The 22,564-nt window shown below is 34.9% G+C and overlaps 1 protein-coding gene across 2 annotated transcripts in view; it reads right to left on the bottom strand.

Moving 5' to 3' along the window:
* LOC121371281 (hypoxia-inducible factor 1-alpha-like) overlaps window positions 1-22,564 on the bottom strand; it is a 100,632-nt gene that overhangs the window by 40,608 nt on the left and 37,460 nt on the right. For both annotated transcript variants that reach the window (XM_041497057.1, XM_041497058.1), the window contains exon 2: window positions 15,086-15,285. In XM_041497057.1, coding sequence (XP_041352991.1) covers window positions 15,086-15,285 — 200 coding nt within the window. The remainder of the gene's footprint in view (window positions 1-15,085; window positions 15,286-22,564) is intronic.

Below are 22,564 nucleotides of genomic sequence, written 5' to 3'. Positions count from 1 at the left end.
GATATTTTGAAACCGTGTGATAAATTTATTTTATATCGCACATATGTGCAATATGGACTGGAGCTTTTAAATGGGGAATTCCTTTTTTATTTTTACTGCAGTTGGCACCTTTTATTTACTGACGTCATATATGATTTACAAATGACATTGTATCGTATTTGAAACATTACACAAGGCTGCCGCAGAGTATGATTCTTAACTTTAAATGAATCCATGAAAGGAGTTTTGATCATAGATTTAACAAAGTGTTGTTATGACATTAAATTAAAAACCGCTTTTGTACAACATAAAACAAGGTATGTAATAAATACAGAACTTTACATATGTTGTTTTCGCTTCCTATTTATTGCACTCATTTATTTTGCGAAAGAACATACCACGAGACTGCGTATTCTTGCGCAAAATAAACTCGTGCAATAAATACGAAGCAAAAGAACGTATGTGAAGTTCTGTATATTTATTAAAGGGACATACCCTAGTTTTTAAACACTAAAGCATATTTTTTACTATTAGAGCCGTTTCTAATAACTGAAATCATATTTTACTTAGATTTTATTGTTTAGATTATCCATTTCCGTACATTCAAAGTCTTTTTGGTTATCTTGGTGTTTTTAATATCACAAAATGGATTTCTCATATTTTTAAAAACGCACGTGCGTCTGAGAGGTAACAGTTATGGAGTCAAGTTTTAGTCCATTTTTAGAGGGTATTTCACCATTTCAAAGTCACAGACTCATGTTTTACTCAATTGTAACTTTATCCAAATATGTTACAGGTTTGTAGATTAACTAACCTTAATGTTAATTTTCATGGGTTGAAACTAGGGTCTGTCCCTTTAATTAACTTAATTCTGATAATTCATTTGTATTAACTTTCATGCGATAAATGAATGAATGAATGTTTAACGACACCCCATCACAAAACTACACGTGATAAAACGCTTACAACTACAGCCAGTATAATTTTTGTTGTGGAGGATTGATGTATGCATGTTAATGGGGATGGGGTTAGTGATTAAATGTACAAAAGGTGTACATCGGGGAAGTGGTTGGTCCTGAATACTCCACACGACCTACTGAAATACTAGTACCTTTTGCTGCTAATAAAAAAAGTATAGAACCTAATATTAATAATGTAAACCTGTGTCACATAGCATAATGGTTGTTGATTAATGATGAGGTGAGCTGCCGTTAAGCAAAAATTCCTTTTCTTTCAGTGAAGATCATGTCTTAGATCATTTGTGAAGAAGATGTTTATAGACAGTAGGTGGCTTAAACATTCTAAAGACCCAATAAACAATTTTCAACAAAACACATTTTAACTTGAAAAGACCCCTAATGTATGACACCTTTTTATCTTTAAAAATCAACAGACCGTAACAATTTCAGTAAATGTGACTCAGCACAAAGTTAAACCTATATAGTTTCACAACCTTTTGTATTCGTGAAGTACAAGAGTATGAATATGTAACTTCATAATTTTATCAGAAAGGAAGGAACTGTTTTACTTAACGACGCACTCAACACATTTTATTTACGGTTATATGGCGTCAGACATATGGTTAAGGACCACACAGATATTGAGAGAGGAAACCCGCTGTTGCCACTTCATGGGCTACTCTTTTTGATTAGCAGCAAGGGATCTTTTATATGAACCATCCCACAGACAAGATAGTATATACCACGGCCTTTGTTACATCAGTTGTGGAGCACTGGCTGGAACAAGAAATAGCCTAATGGGTCCACTGATGGGGATCGATCCTAGACCAATCGCGCATCAAGTGAACGCTTTACCACTGGGCTACATCTCGTCCCAATTTTATCAGAGACTACAAATTTTCATACATATATGTAACTTTGATCTGTTAAATTAATTAAAAATCAACATATTTTATGACTTAACGTCTAGACATGTAATGACCAGTGTCAAATGAAACTTAGAAAATTTGTTTCTAATTTTCATTATTATTCATACTTACCTAGTACTAGCACAACAACTGTGTACAGTAAGTTGAATACGACTATATACAAAATCACCCCTTACACTTCCACTGTGTGATACAATTTTAAGATTAAAGTCGTAGACCCAAGTTTTAACCCATAAAAATGGACATTACATTTAGTCAATCTACAAACCTATATTACATCTGAATAAAGTTATAATAGAAAGAAACGAGTCTGTGACATTGAAATGGGGAAATACATTTAAAAATAGACTAGAGTTTGTTTCCATAGCCATTACTTCTAAAAATATGTGTTTTTAACGATATGAAAAACACACGACAAGAAACACTTCGCAATATATAGATCTATATAAATGGATAATCTGAAGAATAAAATGTAAATAATGTCTGATTTTAATGATAAAAAAATGGCTCTAATAGTGAAAAATATACCATACTGTTTAAAAACTAGGGTCTGTCACTTTAAGAATGTTTTCTGTAATATGTGTATTGTTGGTAATATACTGAATACCAAAAGAGATGTGAATATAAGTTTCTGCTATAACATTAAATTTAGTTTCTTGGGAAGATATTAACACATATTCTAATACAACTTTCATATAAGCCTTTTTTCCATTGGTTAATTTTCATGATAAATCGGATGATAGATATACGCTGTCATGGGCAACCAGGATTTATTACGATGACAAAATTCTGAGAACTCGTCCAATATGCTGTCACTTTGCCTCATGTGTGGTGTTTTCGTTAGTATATTAATTCCACGTCTTCCATTATATATTTAAACGTCAATATATATAATTTTCAAAAACATTACTAACTTCAGATGAAAATGATGTTATTGTTACTATTTTGTTATTATTTTATGCCATTGTAACTTTTAACACTTCGTTAGCAACAATGAACTTGCACCCACCCACCCCAAGTAAGGTCCGGTCACTGATCGATCGCAGCAGTCACCACCATGTGTCTTGTGGACAGCTCTTCTAGTTTATGTTCTCAAAAGGGTACAAGCAGGTTCATCAGAAATAATTATATCACAATCTGAAGTACCTTATTTTTGTTTAGAACATACTTTTTGGGACAATAAAATTGATAAAGAAGACAAGATGGAAATTACTTGATTTTTAACGCAATTTTAAACAACATTAACACTTTAAAATATCGCACAATTTTGAAAAACTTTTGAAAAGAATACTTACACTTTAGTAAATGCATATTATTTTATGTATTTATAAAAACTTTAAGTGAAAATATGTTAGCAACAGTTATAAACTTGTAGACCTACCCCATCAACATGGATTTTGTACAAAATTAAACCAGGCGAACTCCTTGAAAAACTTCAATATGAGGTTGAAACACCGCTCACAAATGTAAAGTCCAAACATATTCATATGTCTTGCAACATAAATTAACAGCCAATTAAAATATTTCTTTCAGTGTATCCTGTATTACAATAAATCATGTTCGAAACACAGACTACAATACCAATAAATTAGCTTTTGGTTCGCTTGTGACGTCATGTGAAGAGAACAGAAAAAAATATTACATCATACTTTTACTTACTACAAGCTTTTTCATTGAATATCGTATGTAAGGAGAATAGATAATTAATTATTTTATATTTGTGGGATTTCTTTAATAAAAACACAATAAAATGTCTTACAGATGGGTGTAGTATTAGAATAGGGATATTATCCCCTAAATGATATTCAGGAGAGTTACAGATTGATATATACTGATGGAAAGAAATAAGGGAACACATCAAATTGTAGACCAAATTTAATTCACTACTAGCGTAGTAATGTCTGCATTTCATACCAAGTTGCAATGTTGGATTGAATGTCTGCAGTGTTGAATGTGCTACCTATATGTTCCCAGTCAACTTCTGACAATATGAATTGATTTTTAATGCAGTAATTATTTCTTGTTGCTATCTGTGTGATCCTTTATTTCTTTCCGTCAGTATATATATATACCATTTATCATTTCACAGAATTGAGCGTTTGTAATCAAGTAAACCTTTTCTTTACAAACAAACTAAAACCTTGTCTTTCTATTGGTGACCACTATATTTTGTCTCTGAGGACGTTTTATTGTTTACAGAGGTTGTCATTTTATATAACCTTGTGACCCAAATAGATAAGTATTCTCTTTACATGAATATTTTAATAATATTAGATATATATGGAAGTTTGCCAGAGTTTACTACAATAATATAAAAGGAGAACAATCTTCTATTAACAGTAACCTTTAAGTGACTTGAAAACATATATTCCCATGCATTTAAACTTATTTTTCATGCTTATCTCCAATTAAGGTTCAAGCACGCTGTCCTGGGCACACACCTCAGCTATCTGGGTTGTCTGTCCAGGACAGGGGGTTAGTTGTTAATTGTTAGTGGTTAGTGAGAGAGAAGAGGGTGTAGTGGTCTTACACCTACCCACTGAGTCATTAAAACTCGCTCAGGGTGGGAGCCTGTCCCGGGCTGCGAACCCTGTACCTACCAGCCTTATGTCCGATGGGCTTAACCACGACACCACCGAGGCCAGTATTGTTTGCATAATGGATCTATGACACAAAGTAAATGCATTTAATGAATCGGCTTGCATTAAAACATTTTCCCCTTCTGTTGTGATTCAATAATAAGACCTATTCATTTCAAACTGATTCTACCATACATCTATGTACTTCCAATCCAATACAAATACCATTATAGATATTTTGCCTACTAAGGAGAGCACTATGTAGTAATATCAAATAGCATCTCACCAGGTCTCTCATTCTTTCATTGACACCCAATAGCTGAAGTGTATTTCTGTGCTGAGGTGTTGGATAAACATTCATACATTTTCTCACTCATTCCAGCCAGTGCTCCACAACTGGTGTAACAAAGGCTGTGGTATGTACTATCCTGTCTGTGAAATGCTGCATATAAAAGATCCTTTTCTGCTAATCGGAAAGAGTAGTTCATTGTGTGGTGGCAGTGCATTTCTCTTTCATCTGTGTGATCCTTAACCATATGTCCAATGTCATATAACCATAATTAAAATGTGTTGAGTGCATCGTTAACATAAAACATACCTTCCTTCCTTCCTTTTCACAAAGTCAAAGTGCTTTGAACTTTAAATAGAGCACTGAATTAATACACAAACCTGCCATATACTGTTCATGTATAACAGTTAGGACTTATATCATGTAATGTGATATGAACTAGCATTTAATGTACTTGAAATATGTGTATGTGCATCATTCTGTTAAACTATAGCATGACAATTTATGCAGATCTAGGTATCTATCCTTAATCAGTAACTTTGGCTCATATTTTCATTAATTAATTTTAAAGACAAATTATTGTAATATTAAAATTTATTATCTGGTTGATCACAAAAGATCACAAAAGAGAGATCACAAAATAACATTTCTGTTTATCATATTGTGACCTGTGATTTTCAATGACAAATTTATGATTGGTCAACATATTGGGGTTAACATTCTTCACTGGGACATACCTGCACATATACCTATATTATAAAATAGCAATACAATTAAGTTATTAAGATGAATACGAATTAAACAAAACCTGACAAATTATAAAAAAATATAGGGCTGTAATTTACTAAGCCTTTTTTCTTAAAACGCAGGTGTTTAAGCATTGTAAATGTATGTAGTGACACACATGTAAGTCTAAAACAGGCTTTGTAAATTCGGCCCATAATTATATATATATATATATATATATATATATATATATATATATATATATATATATATATATATATATATATATATATATATATATATATATATATATATATATATATATACATGTATGTATATATATATATATATATATATATATAATAGAATACTGGTGGTTATCGTTAAAGGCTTGAAAGGTGCTCAATACTTTAAAAGAGAGTAGAGCAAGTAATATATAATATATATATTTTGCACTTTGGTCCTATGCTATTACTCAGAGTTTCACGCCCTTCGACGATCTTCAGATAGCTGACACTGGTGAATAGCGTAGGACCAAAGTGCAATATATATATATATATATATATATATATATATATATATATATATATATATATATATATATATATATATATATATATATATATATATATATATATAAATATATATATACATATACATATACATATACATATACATATACATATACATATACATATACATATATATATATGTATGTGTGTGTATATATATTTAGTCCACATTTCATAAATAATATCAAAACAGGTTTACCATAACTATAATAAAACATTATTTCACAGATTTCTAAAATGTACCATAGTGAAATCAGCACCGGATCATGTACACAGAGAAAGAAAAAATTTCAGGGTGATGTCAGTGACCTGAGCTCTGTCCAAGCAGGCAGAACCCACCTGTATCACTATCAGGCCCAACAGTATTATCACATGTGAAAGTCGCCTGCAGTAAGAACTGAACCAGATGTGAATTACATATTTTCAGCACCAATATATGCAGGCATTAAAAACATACTGTAATTTGTTATGTCGCAGATATAAATGGCCCCGACTTAAAAACATTCCAAAGTTACATGAAAACAAGTGGTCAAAACACAAACTAAAAGCACTACTCATGATGCAATCAAATGAAAAAAAATTGTTTATGCATTTCATGTTGACGTAAGTTTATCACTTTTGATCATTAAATAAATGTTTAATCAATTTGTTGTAAGATAAATGGTATCAATTGGCCTCTCATTTAGTATCCTTTATCTATGGTGTGTATACACATGTACCGTATGTTAATTAAAGGTTTCAGCTTTAGTCTCTATGGAGTCATAGCATTCTATAGGGTTTATCTGGTGACCATGAGCTGTAACAATTACCTACATCAGTAAATGTCAAACTAAAACTAAAACTGATGATAAATATAAGAAAATAAGTAACACATTTTCAATTAACCTGATGCTAAAGGGCTACAAAACTTTAATCAATGATTCCCTTCAAGTGCATGCAATTATGTTAGTGACTGCAAGCTTTTATGTATAGCACTCGGAAAGTGTAGCATTCTGCGCTTTACAGGATACACCCAAAACTGATATGAGAGGATTACAGTGTGATTAAACTGCAAGAAAGGCAGTATTACTTCGATTAGAAAAACACACCTAATTGTGACACGCAACACTTGGAGTATGCGAATACAGCTGTATATTCACCTACATGTTGTAGCTTTGTAGATGTTAATAAGTTGGTGTTTAATTACATTGCAGGTGTTCTGTATAACACTATATTGTACATGACATATTGTTATGTGCATGAACTTTTTTCAATCGGACTTGGTAATATAAGTGTTCCGAGTCATGGATCTTAGGTTAGTCGGTACTGGGTTCACATCCTGGTACTGGCTCAGACCCAGAATGGGTTTTAATAACTCAATGGGAAGGTGTGTAAGGCCACTGCATTGACTGTTCTCATGCTCACCACCAACAGCTACCATTAACTCCTGTCCTAGACAGACAACCCAGACAGCCAAGTTGTGCGTCCATGACAGCATGCTTGATCTTTACTAAGATGTTAAAACTGATTCTGGGTGGAAGCCAGTACTGGAACATGACCCCTGTCATGACAAACCTTAATGCATGACAAATCACACATATATACATTTATATAATTTATACATTTATATAACTGTTAGTGAGTTCTGGTGGGCCAGCTTCTTTTGAGATAATTAAAATGTTACTTTTCAGGCCAAAAGTCCTTCTTTTGAGATAAAGAAAATTTTACTTTTCAGACCAAAAGTCCTTCTTTTGAAATAATTAATTAAAATGTTACTTTCCAGGCCAAAAGTTCAATCTGATTTCTCGATAACACAGTTTTCAATTTATATTCAGCTTTGTAATACAAGAAAAATAACATAATCGATAGGACATTTAACCAGTTGGTTGGAATTTGATTTATAGAAGATCCGGTTCCTATTAAACAAAGATCTGATATTTTTTTTTACAGACAAATCAAATTTACCAATTCAAAACATAAGCAGTTTTCGGAAATGTCAAAACAATTTTGAGCTGCTATATTAACTTCAGAATGAATATATACTATACTAACTTCAGAAGGAGTATGGAATGTGCAGATATCCCAAGAAGAGTCAGTTAATGGGACATGATAAGAAAAGTGATAATAAATTAACTGTCATGAAATGCTCAATCAAAAACAGGACAATCTCAGGTTAAAATTGGAATATATGTACTTGCCATCAAAAGGTTTTTCAAATGAGTGTATGAATTAAAAAAAAAAAAAAATTTAAATGGAAAAATATTAACTTCAGAATGAACATACCACATGGAATAAGCATGGAATGTGCAGATATTAATATCCCAAGAAGAGTCAGTTAATGGGACATGATTAACTGTCACGAAATGCTCAATCAGAAACAGGAAAATCTATACAAGGTTAAAATTGGAATATGTACTTGCCATTAAAGAGTTTTGCAAATGAGTTTGCATGAATTAAAAATTAATTTTAAAATGGAAAGAAGAAAATGAGAAAAAAAAAGCCAGAGAGGAAGAAATAAACTAAATGGGTAAGCCCAGTTCCTTATCCACCCATGACATCAGTCCATGGACCTACATCAATCAATGTCATCTAACAATTTTTATCTGTAAACTTCTTTTTCAAAGGAAAAAAATGAATTATGACACTGACTCAGCATGTGTCAAATGCATGAGTTAAAATGATCAATCCATTTAACTTGCATTTCGCTTATGCTACAAGCTACTTTAATATCTTCATAAAGCTGAAACTGAAGATATTAGCTATCTGTCTCCATAATTCATTAACTACATTTACATGCAAAACCAAAGTTCATCAACATTTAAGCTACAATGTAGGCTAAAATAATTAATTTATACTGGCTGGTTAAAACTTTGATTAAATGTGAAGACTGATATAATAAGACATTTTTGTATTTTATTATAACCACTATATTCTGTTTCAGAAAAAAAAAATCAGTTACCTGATTCTCTTACAACATTGTATGGCATGTTTGTTTAAAAATTAGTTTATTGCTTGAATTGTATTGTTTCACATCTAATCATGTGAAATTAACTTCCGAGTACATAAGCATTTATAAATTTATCCAATATTCCACAACACAAAATGTTCAAATCTAGTGAAATTAATAAAATGCTTATGTTCATGCCAAATGGTCATATCATGACATCGTCTTTAGAAATTAGGACAAATAAGGAACACACTGGAAATAGATATATGAATATTAAAAGAAAGAACCTGTGCAGTTCAAAATATCAACAATACATATACTTTTAGAAGACTGACCATGTACCTATAATTTACACTTAACACTAGTCAACGAAACATGTAGCAGTAATTGCTTCCTAACTGCTTCTCTCGCTCTGTTTTGAACATCTTCTTTATCTACAAGAACTAGATAATGTCTGTATATAATAACCCATGCGTATAATCATATTAGCAGAATACAGGCCAAAAGGCCCACATTACTGAATAAGTGTGTGTCTGTCCATTTGTTTGTCATTTTGGTTGCATTGCCAACCACAGCAAACATATAACCACTTTACTGACTAAATGTTTGTCTGTCCATCTGTCTGTCTGTCTATATATATACTCTTCAAAAGAAGAAACGCAAAACCACCTTGTCTTAACATTTGGAGAATTGATTTAATTATTGAATGGCGAGTCCGATAATTACCAAATGTTGCAGGATTGTTCACAATTCACTCTAGTCCATTGTGAGTAAGTGATAGGACACACCACCAAGGTCAAGGTCATCTGGAGTCAATACCGGGTGTGGCCTCCGCGTGTGTTGACAACTGCCTGGCACCGCCTGCCCATTGAAGCAACCAGAGTACGGATGACGTCCCGGGGGATGGTGGCCCACTCGGCCTGCAAGGCTGCTGCCAGCTCGGGCAGGGTCTGGGGCTGTGGTTGTCGCTGTCGGAGGCGTCGGTCCAACTCGTCCCATAGATGCTCAATTGGGTTCAAATCCAGTGATATCGATGGCCAAGGAAGGACATTAATGTTGTTGTTCTGTAGGAAAGCCGCTGTGAGACGTGCTGTGTGAGGCCTGGCGTTGTCATGTTGGAACACTGCGTTGGCGTTGGCCATAACTGGAACGATGTGTGGCCGGAGGATCTGGTCAATGTAGCCCTGTGCATTCAGGTTGCCCTGCACATGGACCAGGTCAGTTCTGCCAGTATGTGAGATGGCTGCCCACACCATGACACTACCCCCGCCGAATCTGTCCACTTCCTGCACGCAGTTTGCCGCATAACATTCACCACGACGCCTATACATGCGACATCTTCCATCATGACGTCGGAGCAGAAATCGGGACTCGTCACTGAACCACACCTGTCTCCATCGCAGTTGAGGCCATTGTCGATGAATCTGGCACCACTGCAGTCGGAGTCGACGGTGTTGTGGTGTTAAGATGACACCTCGAACTGGACGTCTGGCACGAATTCCTACCTCACGTAGGCGGTTCCGTACGGTCTGGTCGGATATCCTGCGCAAACCTGGTATTGCTGCAGCTGTGGAGGTGGCAGTAGTCAATCGTTCCCGAAGGTGGCGTACCCGGATGTAGCGGTCCTGCCCGGGGGTAGTGACCCGTGGTCGACCGGATCTAGGGAGGTCACGTGTTGATCCATGTTGCTGGTAACGGTCCCACAGTCTGGAGATGGTGCTTGGGGACACATGGAATGCCCTGGCAACGGCCGTTCTGGCTTCGCCTGCGTCTAGTCGGCCGATGGCATTGTTTCTCTGCGGTTCACTGAGACGTGGCATGTCCTGGATTGTCAACTGTCGGCCAGATACAGAGGCCAGGCAAGCGAACACCCTGCACTTTTATACTGTCGGTGTTCATGTTGCACGTGCAGACAACGCACGTGCAGTGGTGACATGGTTTGCACGTGGCTGCGTTTTTGCGAATATTCACATTTTGAAACTTTATTTTACAGTAGCTGCGTTTTATCGAATGTAACTGTGGGAATGTGTTTGGGACATGCAATGACCTTATATTCACAAAGCATGAACCGGTAGGAAACATAAAATCGGAGTTATAACCCATTTGTACCCTTTTGCGTTTCTTTTTTTGAAGAGTATATATATATATATATATATATATATATATATACACAGTAGAATCTCATTGGCTCGAACGCCCAATGGTCGAACCTACCGGTATTCTCGAACCAAGAACAATGTCCTGATTTTTTCTCTCTATTAAACCCTTTTATTTTGGTGCTGATTGGTCGAATACCCCTAGGGTCGAACAGAAGCTTTCTCTCGAACCAGTTTATTAGTCCGAACTGTAAAATTAAACATATATAGCTCGAACGACTAAGTCTATCCGAAGAAATACAAAAAATAATTTATATTTATTTACGAATTTTTCATTGACCCTTTCACGTCAGTCACAAAGTAAGTTAATATAAATTCGGAAGTGGAACGAATTAATCCTAGATCATATGCCGGCTTCTCATATTGTTTATTTAGCACCTATCGGTAATTATCTTTCTAGTACAGATAATAGTACTACAATAATCGTGATCTGAATGAATCTTGCATGAAACACCAATCAATTGGTGAGCCTAGTTCGGCCTCGCCGTTCACTTTAATCATTTTAATCGCTACTCTACGCATGAGCGTCGGCATATTTTGTTTTTAACTTAAAATACAGGAGAGATCAATGTAATGTAGTGATTGCAACAATAAAAGGTAAAGGGCCTCCGCCTGTGCTTCATGCACTTTCATTCTTTTCTCAACGTTGTCAATATGTCGCAAAAGATTCTACAACAGCATAATAAAGAACGGTTTTTTAAATTAATAAATATTTATAAATACAGACTACCAGTGTGTTTGTTATTTGTTTATTCAACGGTGATAAATAATAGTTACAAATATGTATCTCATCCGACATTTGAAGGCGACTTCGTTACTCATGAGTCAATCGGACCATCTCGCCCAAGCCAGTTTTACGGAAATATGCGAGGTATTCCGATTGGTTTTTGTGTTACAGAAGCACCCGACAACGGCCGAATGCATGGTTTGAACTACCTGATGGGTCGAACAGACTTTGATGCACCGACAGTGTTCGAGCCAATGAGATTCTACTGTATACATCAGGGGTGGGGAAAAGCCCTTTTGTCCCGGTCTGGGACCGATTCTCGATCTTTGAGACCGAAATTATTTTTTAAAAACGTGTGTTTGTCGGTCCAAAGCACCTGTCCATTTCTATTATTGGAACAAATTCTTATCCATCAAGTGGACAGGCCTGCCCAGACATCGGTATCTCATGCATGATTTAAAATAATAAATAAATAGTGGTCAATATGGCTAGTGGCAAGACATCTGTGATTTTGAAGTCTGCCTAAGTATATATCGTCAGTCACTGAAGTCAGACCTACAGTTACAGTAGTGTCAATCCACAGCCACTAGGCTAGACATTAATTTTGTCAAAGTTGCTGAGCCGATCAAGAGATTAAACAGACGTTAACAATAACACCATTCTTGGTGAGAGAGCCATCAAGGTATTACACTCCAATTAAAACAAAGGACCCAGAGTTTGCAACTGGTTACAATCAAACACCTGTCAACACCTATGTATGGAGCTTTGTCGGGTCGAGTGTCCCAGTCCGAAGCTAGAGACTTTTGTGCAATACAAACTGCTTGAAACAGCATAAAATAAACTGAAATAATCTATAAATGTATTTATTGTTGACTGTTCAATGTAGTCTATCCAATAATTATAAAGGATTTTAAAATTAACAAAAGATTTCCACTTTTTTGTTAACAAGTGGGAGTAAGTAGAACAGCTACGTGTACTGGTTATCTCAAGAGCCAGTAGAGGTCAAATTTCATCCAATCAGTGATGACGTTATTAATCTCTTTGTCTAAACATGTGCTAGCTCAGGTTGTCAAACGCTTCAACGGTGGTGCGATCTTTTATAAATTTTCAGGACACAGTACTGAATATTCGTACTTTTTATACATACATAGGATTTAAATTCATAGCTTTTATTCCTTTTTTATATTATTTATTCCATTATGTAAAATATATACAATTTGTGGGGTGGTTTTTTTTTCAATGATGTGATAAAAAAAAAGGTTTTTTTTATTCCTTTCTTCCCCCCCCCCCCCCCCCCCCCCCACCCCCCCCCCCCCCCCCCCCCCCCCCCCCCCCCCCCCCCCCCCCCCTCCATTAATGATGACATCAAGCGGGACCGATTGACAATTTTATTTTTCCCCACCCCTGGTATATATATATATATATATATATATATATTTTTTTTTTTTTAATTTGGATTTTAAAACAAAATGTATTGCCAACCACAGCATATTATATAAGTATATATTATAAGTATATAAGTACAATGTACTCTTACAATTATGACAATAATACTAGCACACCATCAGATAAGAAAACGAAAAGATATCATAGGGCTAATGAATGTCAATGGAGCATTCCATGCGTGCCAACATTTTAGCTGCATCATCTGAATGATCAAAACTATCTAGATGCAATCTGGTGATCTCTGTATAGCCTCCTTAATCTAGGGAAAGCCAGTAGTTTAAAATTGCTTTATGTCTTGGAGTTTGTGAAAAAGAACAGACTATCGTGGGAATACAAATTATGTATACGTTACTGACAAATAACAAAGGCATGAAAAAGCACTTCATAAATCACGCAGGAAAATCAGGTCTTCTGTTTAGATAACCTGCCTCGGTGGCGTAGTGGTTAGGCCATTGGTCTACAGGCTAGTAGGTACTGGGTTCGGATCCCAGTCGAGGCATGGGATTTTTAATCCAGATACCGACTCCAAACCCTGAGTGAGTTCTGCGCAAGGCTCAATGGGTAAGGTGTAAACCACTTGCACCGACCAGTGATCCATAACTGGTTCAACAAAGACCATGGTTTGTGCTATCCTGCCTGTGAGAAGCGCAAATAAAAAATACCTTGCTGCTAATCGGAAAGAGTAGCCCATGTAGTGGCGACAGCGGGTTTCCTCTCAAAATCTGTGTGGTACTCAACCATATGTCTGACGCCATATAACCATAAATAAAATGTGTTGAGTGCGTCGTTAAATAAAAAAATTCTTTCTTTCTTTTTCTGTTTAGATATTAAATTTCAGAAATTGTATTCTTTTTTTTTAGGTGGTTACCTGATCTGTAGTAAATATTCTTAATGCAAAGTAATGTCAACTTTTAAAATTTAATTTTAAAGGTGGTGGATATAAAAAACCCAAACATTTTGACAATTTTTATAATATCGATTATTATAATTGGGTGATTCATTAGCAGATTCCTACAAACCATTTTAAAATTACCAAATTCATGTTAATTACCTACAACCAAAAATTAAACAATGTGCTGGGGAGTCGTTTAGCAAACTCTTTCGTGTACAGAGTATGAAGTCCTTAACATTAAGGATCTCTTAGACTTCACATGAAACAGATTCCTGAGTGATCTCCCAGCTGGTAAAATCAGTTAAAACAGACTTTTATATTAAGTTATTGGTTGAAATAACTATCAGAATATGGGTAGTGTCTGTGATATTAGCATAATAAGAAATATGATAAAATGACCGTTTTTATTATAATTTCGCTAATCAAAATATAATAATGGATTTTAATTATATATATATATATATATATATATATATGTAGAATCTACATAAATTTGTAGACTTGATGATTGATCAAATGAGCAAGTAACCATATTTAAGACAATGAACAGGATTGTAAACTGAATTAAAAGAAGCGGAAACATGCAATCACAACCAATTAACAGGCTAGCATGCAGTCTGTACCACAAATTAAGAACTTGCAGTTTGATAAAAAATATATTCCTCAACTAGAGGAGTTCCACATTCTGTTTGCGACTTGTCAAGTTTTGTAAATATAAAATCCCACCACAAACAAACCACAAAGGGCTGTGAAAAGTTGGGAGTCCTCTTGCAAACTTTAAAATAAATAAATAAATTGGGCAAAGACGGCATACAAATTTCAACTTTAATCATTCTTGAGCCCCCATCCCAGCATGGAACCTATGCACTCCTGAATGACTAAATGACTGAATGATCTTCAAATACCTCTATATCCGTCCTTGTCGAGTATTTGGTTGAGCTTGAGGTAGCTGATGGATAGCCTCATGATGGACGCTTTGTCCAACTGGCTGCAGACGCTGACAGGAAGCGGGAGGTTGTGAGCCAGATCATAGAACACCTCCGACTCCTTGCTCCGGCGACACCGGGCAGCATCTCGCGACTTCTCTTTGCGTTTGTCACTGTTTCTGCAATACACAAAATATACCAAACATCACAACCAATTAACAGGTTATCATACAGTCTGTACCATAAACTAATATAAGTTGCAGTTTGGTAAAATATATTCCTAAACTAAAGAAGGACTTCCATAAATGGTTTGTGATTTTTGTCAAGTATTGTAAATATAAAATAATGAGAAAATAAAATTAGTTAACTTATCAATAACAATATTATGATAGACGGACCTTTAGAAGATTTAATGTATGCATGTACAGGTACTACTGTTACATAATCGAAGTTGTATTTACTTGAAGGTATGAATGGCTTTAGTAATTCTGTGGTATACAGAATGTAATTATAGTAACGTATAAAATATCAAGTTCAGTTTTTAATTAGATATGCTGGGTATGTTCATATTTATTATTTCTATTCACCATATCTGAACATTAAAATTGCATCTGATATCTAAAGCATACATTTCTGTTGACATGATATATATTCATGATCATACATTATAAAATTTCTAGATGTATTTATAATAAGTTGTTTACTTTTCTAATGACAACATTTACAATAAGTTTTGTTTTTTTCTTAAATAATAATGACATCTCAGAAGAAACCAAACTAAATGACAAAAAAATCAAATCAATCTCAATCATAACATAATTGTTAATCATCTAGAAAATATGAGAGGAAGGAAGGAAATGTTTTATTTAACGATACACTCAACACATTTTATTTACGGTTAGAGGACCACACAGATATTGAGAGAGGAAACCCACTGCTGCCACTTCAGTAGCTGTCACGTATCACATACCATTTAAAAAAAAAAAATTAATCAGTATCCAGGGATCTTGTATTTTAACTTTCCTATATACAGGACAGCCTTTATCAGGTCGTTTGATGTACAAAACATTTAATGATTAAACTCCACACAGAAAACAACAGTTCAATGAAAAGGTAATTGATATTATGTCTTGCACATCCTAAATAACTAACTAAATCCTGCAGCTATTAAAGGATTTTAGATGTTTCAGCTTAAATCAATGTTATTGTTAAAACACATTAATGCAGCACTGTCCATAAACGTAGTTTAAATAATAATTAGTTAATGGATGTTTCTGTATTAGCAGATTTCAGTTGATTTGCTGTGTCATAGACATTAGAGTTGATGTTACTTCCAAGAACAACTTCATGCAAGGCACAAATTTGGATCAAAGTGCATGAACTACTTTCAAATTAATTTATTTCACCCATAAATTCCACATCTGTTGTTTTGTGCACAAGACCAGTATCACTGTTTACATATATCATTATAATTTGCTGTAAAGGTTTTGTTTTCCACATCAGTTAAGAGTTAATAAGATCTATATTTCTAAAAAAGACTAAAAAAGTATTTTTATATGATGACCTTTAATAACAAGTTAAAAATATGCAGCTTTTAATTAAATAAAGTTATCCATGTAGCTGATTTGATTTTACATTATTATATGTAAGACTACATGTATACTACTCTATATATACTACTCAAAAGAATTTAAGGGTCAGACGATATTTTCGACATTATTTTCTGAATGTCAATTATATTAGCTAGACCATAATGTCACGCATGGTATTGTTCCATTTTCACGAAAGTGGGTCTAATCAACCCATAAATGAATTAAAATCCACTGTCATTGACACTGTCGACTAGTTCTAATGGCGAAAACATGCTTACATTTGCACGTAAATTAGGGCGAAAGCGAAAGGTCTGCTAAGTGCCCATAACTTGCTTTTTCACAAAGCGCTTCATTTGCACGCTTTGCACGTGTATTCCATGTTCCCAATGCTGAATTTCCGTATAATTGGAGCTTGCGTTCGTGTACGGTGCACACTCCAAATTCGACAATGGTACGACTTCAACTGACTATCGAAGATCGAGGAAGGGCTATTGCTTGGCTTCAGGATGGCAATACGCAAAGAAATGTTTCTCTGAGACTTGGTGTCAGTCAGAGTGTCGTTGGCCGACTGTGGCAACGGTACCAAGCAACGAATTCTGTTCGAAATCGTCCATGTTAGGGAAGACCCCGAAGCACTACAAATAGAGAGGACTGCAACATCACCAATATGGCTCTACGTCAACGCACAACCACTGCACGCCGATTACGTGACAATCTGCGGACTGCGACTGGAACTCGAGTGTCTGAGAGCCAATAATCTACGCTGCCGTCGCCAGGCTGTTCGACCACCACTCCTACCACGTCAAAGAACGGCCAGACGTCACTGGTGCATGCTTGATCTGCGGTGGCAACGTGTTCAGTGGGGTCGAGTGATGTTCACTGATGAGTCCAGGTTTAGTCTCCAGTTCAACGACGGTCGGCTTCGTGTCTACAGACGTCCTGGGGAGCGCTTCGCTGACGTTAACATTAGACAACGTCACCGGTTCGGTGGTGGCAGCGTCATGGTGTGGGGCGGCATCTCTATCCACCACAGGACCTCCCTCTATGTGGTGGATGGCAATCTGAATGGAATCCGCTATCTGAATGAGATTATCCGGCCGTTGGTTCTACCAGGCCTTCAGCAGATTGGCGGCAGGGCAGTTCTGCAGGATGACAATGCCAGACCCCACCGCACCAGGGTGGTAACGGACTTTCTCAGACAACAGGTATCGCCAGGATGGATTGGCTAGCATATTCGCCTGACTTGGCCCCAATAGAGGCCGCCTGGGACGAATTAGGCAGGAGAGTTCGGGATAACCATGCCCCTCCGGCCAACCTTCATGATCTGGGTCAACTTCTTATGGCAGAGTGGCAGGCCATTCCCCAAGAGTTCTTCAGACGTCTGATCAACAGCATGAGGCAACGATGTGTCAAGTGTATTCGCACCAGGGGTGGATTTACACACTATTAAACGAATGTTCTAATGTGTAAAATCCATGTTTGACAACCTTCAACTTTGACAGCATATCATGTGACTTTCTTGTATACAGTGACGTTTATTTGTGTGTTTTTTGTAAATATGGAACAATAAATAAAAAATTTGGTATAGTTTACATCATCAATCTAATACACTCTGAAACTTATTTGGTTATACATTTTTGACCCTTAAATTCTTTTGAGTAGTATATATTAAATAATAACCAATGTTTATCATATTCATATAAAAAAAATTAAAAATTGGTCAAATATTACTTATATCTCATCAAATGAAGTTTGTAATCATATCTCACGAGTCGCGCTTGCGCCAAATTTCACGAGTTGAGATATAAATCATATTTGACAAAAAACATGAAATTTTCTATTTATTATATAACTTGGCAATTTACCTATATTTTTAAAATGCCAGCAGCAAAATAGTTCCGGCTTTTTTACAGTGAAGATAGCACTTTCTACAATAGTGAAATTTTCACTCTAAAATGTGTTATCGTCACTGAGTGACTTATCAGTCACTCAGTCACTTTTATTTCACTGATATTTTAAGATATTTCACTAAATCTTATATAATAAAGTCATATATCACAGCATGTCATAATGCTATTAATATTACAAAAGCATTCGTGATCTTTCAATAATGCCAATTTTTCACATAATCACTTTCTTGCTGAATAATATGTTCATACATTTCATAAAGAACAGTTACATGTACAACATTATTAAATTTTGTAAAATAATCCTAATACAAAAAGGGTAATAAAACAACTGCAACCACCCACAAAATATAATTCAATGTCATATTTAGAATGAACTATTGTTATAATAAACAATTTACACTTTTACTGAAATGTAAAAAATGTGTTCCCATCTTAATTACAGACACATCATAATGAAAGAAGCATTTTCATTTACTCTATTAGTAGACAGTGCCCACACAATATATTACCAAAGCTTAGACAAAATGGAATCTCTGATTTGTTAACAAAGTTAAACACCTTTTGAAGAATTTGTTATCAAAATTGTTTATCAATGACAATAAATGGTGTTGTTAAATAGGTTAATATTCTAGGAATCAGCGCCCTCAATAGTTTAAGAAGTAGCAGGCTACAACAGTGATGATAGCGGGGGGTCTGGGGGCCCTCCCCTAGAAACATTTGAAAAATCGAACCTCTGAGATGCATTCTCGTGGCCTCTGTTAGCGCAAATCAGTCACCATCCATTAAATGCAGCAACTGAACAATTTTACTCGAAAAGTAGGCGGTGGCAAAAGCTGTTTCAGGCGGCGATTTGCCGCCGGAGACCGGGTACTTTTGAGGGCTCTGAGGAATCAGCCAATACTGCAGACCTTGCCATGAAAAAAACTGAGGGGAGTGATTAATTGCTCCCCTAATTTGGATTATGGGGAGCTATTTCGAATATTACCACACTGAGTAGTGATATTTAATCTTTTTATAGTACTTTTAAGAACAATCACATGCTAAGGTGAACTAAAAAATTACACTCCAATAACTAGTCTCAGGGGAGTGATGGGGATCATTTGTGAAATTTCTTCTTGAACTGATGTTGGTTTGTGTAGTTAGAGTCAATGTCTTTTTGGGTTCGTGTCAACCTTTTCAAGTGTTTGTGTGTGGATGGGTTGGGGGATTTACACTGACCAATCTTAGCTTCCTATCTATCACAACAGTTAGGATGCACATGTACAACAGATGTAAAACTACAGAATATGTTTCACTATTAGAGCCTTTTAAAAAAATTGAAATCAGATATTAGATTTCAAGGATCAAAATAAGTTGAGAACGGTGGTTCAAGTTACTAGGTTACCACATGCCAAGAAAGTCACAAACGATACTTCTTTCTCCATAAAATCTTATTAAACTAAAACCCACACCACCTTAAGTTTGATCAACTGAGTGTTATTTTGATACACATACAGTATCAGTACAATGAAAACAGTGGTTTCAAAGAATAACAAAATATCAGCGTGTCTAGATGAAAGTACTTTATAGTAATAATGGAAATATAAATGTGTGGTAACCTATAGGTTACTGGGTCTGTATTTGGTGGTAACCTGTACATGGGTTGCCAGACAAACTGATTGTTTCGATGCCTGTATTTCCATACATCTGAAGTGTTTCTGGTCATCCTGGTGTTTCTAATACCAACAAATACATTATTGATATTTTAAAAAATGCACATACCTCTCCATTTTTCTCGTTTCACTATATTATACTTTTATCCAAATGTGTTACAGGTTTGTAGTTTAACCAAACTTAGTGTCCATTTTATCAAGTTGAAACTAGGGTCAGCGACTTGATAATAATAGTTTTTAAAATTTGTCTATCACATAACACCTCAGCGGATCCATTCAACTGACTGGGTTTTTTCTCGTCCAAACCAGTGCACCACAACTGGTCAAAGGCTGTGGTATGTGCTTTCCTGTCTATGGTAAAGTGCATATAAAAGATCCCTTGCTGCATTAGGAAAATGTAGTGGGTTTCTGCTGTTGACTATGAGTCATAATTACCAAAAGTTTGACATCCAATAGCTGATGATTCATTAATCAATGTGCTCAAGTGGTGTTGTTAAACAAAACAAACAATCGCATAACAACACCTCAGGTGGATAATATGGAAATTTCAGGTATATGTAAAAAAAAAAAAAACCTTTTATTTGGAATGTGAATATTGTTAACATATTGGAAAAATTGCTGATGTTAGATTTTAGCTGCATGTACTAAAGGCAAAAGTTCATCTTATTCAGGTGCACAGCTAAACTCAACAGCTAAAATAAAAATATACAGAACTTTGCAACTTCTAGATGTGCTGGGGGTACATGTATAACTATATGCAATGTGCATACACCTTGTCACCTAACTTCAATATTCCATTAAAAGAAAACTAAAATATTGTTTAATAGATTAATAACATGAATTTATTTACTTTCAATGGCGAAGATGAAATATTGCAGTCAGCTGGGTTTCTTAGGTGTTGTCTATTACATGCAGTATATGTATATTATACAAACATAATGCTTGTGTACTTTAGAATACAATTGGTGTTGTATGTTATTGGGTTTTTTACTGTGATACGTGTACATGAATTTTAGGTCCTTTAAAATAACTGAGAAAATTCTGGTGTCTGAAACTTTAGCAAATCATAAACTGCATATATATAAACATGTTTTTAACCAGAAACACCTTTCTGGGTATTTTACTGTACACATACCATGACCTTGAAAAATGAGACTCGTAATTTGTTTTCTGTCTATATACATGATTGCTTGGCTTAGAGTTACACATGGGAGACTCAGAGACAAGTAAACAAGTATTATGTTGTCAGTCTTCACAATCCACTGACACAGTCTTCCACATCCAGTAGTGTCTGAATGCTACCCATTCAACTGAGACCAATCTGCATGTAAAGAATTCACATCCCAAGAAAAGAAAAAAGCAATAACCATAAATGTCATAAAGTACAAAACGTTAATTGATTCTTAGTATACATGACTAGAAGTTAAGCATTCCATATGTTTTTATTGCGTCATTCAAAGCAAAGACCAGCTGTACAGTGATAACAGTAAATTATGGGTCACATAGCTTGTAATAACGGAACATAAAGGAAGTCAGTGAATGAATCGGCCAGGTCATCTATGTTTTTGTAAGATTCCCGTGAATACCTAGCCCATTCCTGGAAAGATAGGGTGTCACGTTTACAGAGCTTATTTACAAAAATAACAAATGATGATGTACACAGCTTCAAATGGAAAGGAAAGGACTGTTTATGTGCAGGCAAACAGGGAAACATAGGTTAATTACTGGCTTTGAAAACTACTTTGTATCAAACATAGTCATTAATTTGTTCCACATAGTCTAGAATTAAATGTTTGAGAGAATTAAAAAATGTAAAATAAACAATAAAAAATGGCTACTGCAAAACTGGCTAGTCCTTTGAAATGTACTTTAGTTTGACATTTATTTTTTTGTCTCTTTCACATAAAAAAGAAATTTGCAAAAATAAAATTCAAGTGAAAATTTTAGTCACCAAATTTATTAGATCCATGAATAATGCATATCAAAATGAAAAACCAAACAAAAAACAATTTATATACATTTTCTATTAAGATTTTGTTTTTCAGTTTTTGTTTATTTACATAACAGACAAATGACATATTTTTTCTTTCTTCTTCATTTTATGTATGACATACATAAATATTTACAATAAGCAAAGTAGATATGTAAAAATAATATTTCTATATATTATGTGGTTATGGTGATGCACAAAGAAAGTGACCAAATTAGGCCTTTTCAAAGAGATAGTGATACACACATAACTATGAATAATCAAGCAAAGCTTGCTTACATACTCAACTATGAATAGTTCAATATAAATCACAC

This window comes from Gigantopelta aegis, chromosome 4, assembly GCF_016097555.1.
Source record: "Gigantopelta aegis isolate Gae_Host chromosome 4, Gae_host_genome, whole genome shotgun sequence".
Classification (NCBI taxonomy): Eukaryota; Metazoa; Mollusca; class Gastropoda; order Neomphalida; family Peltospiridae; genus Gigantopelta; species Gigantopelta aegis.
The sequence above is the reverse complement of the archived record's forward strand: the minus strand, read 5'-3'. Positions and strand labels throughout refer to the sequence as shown.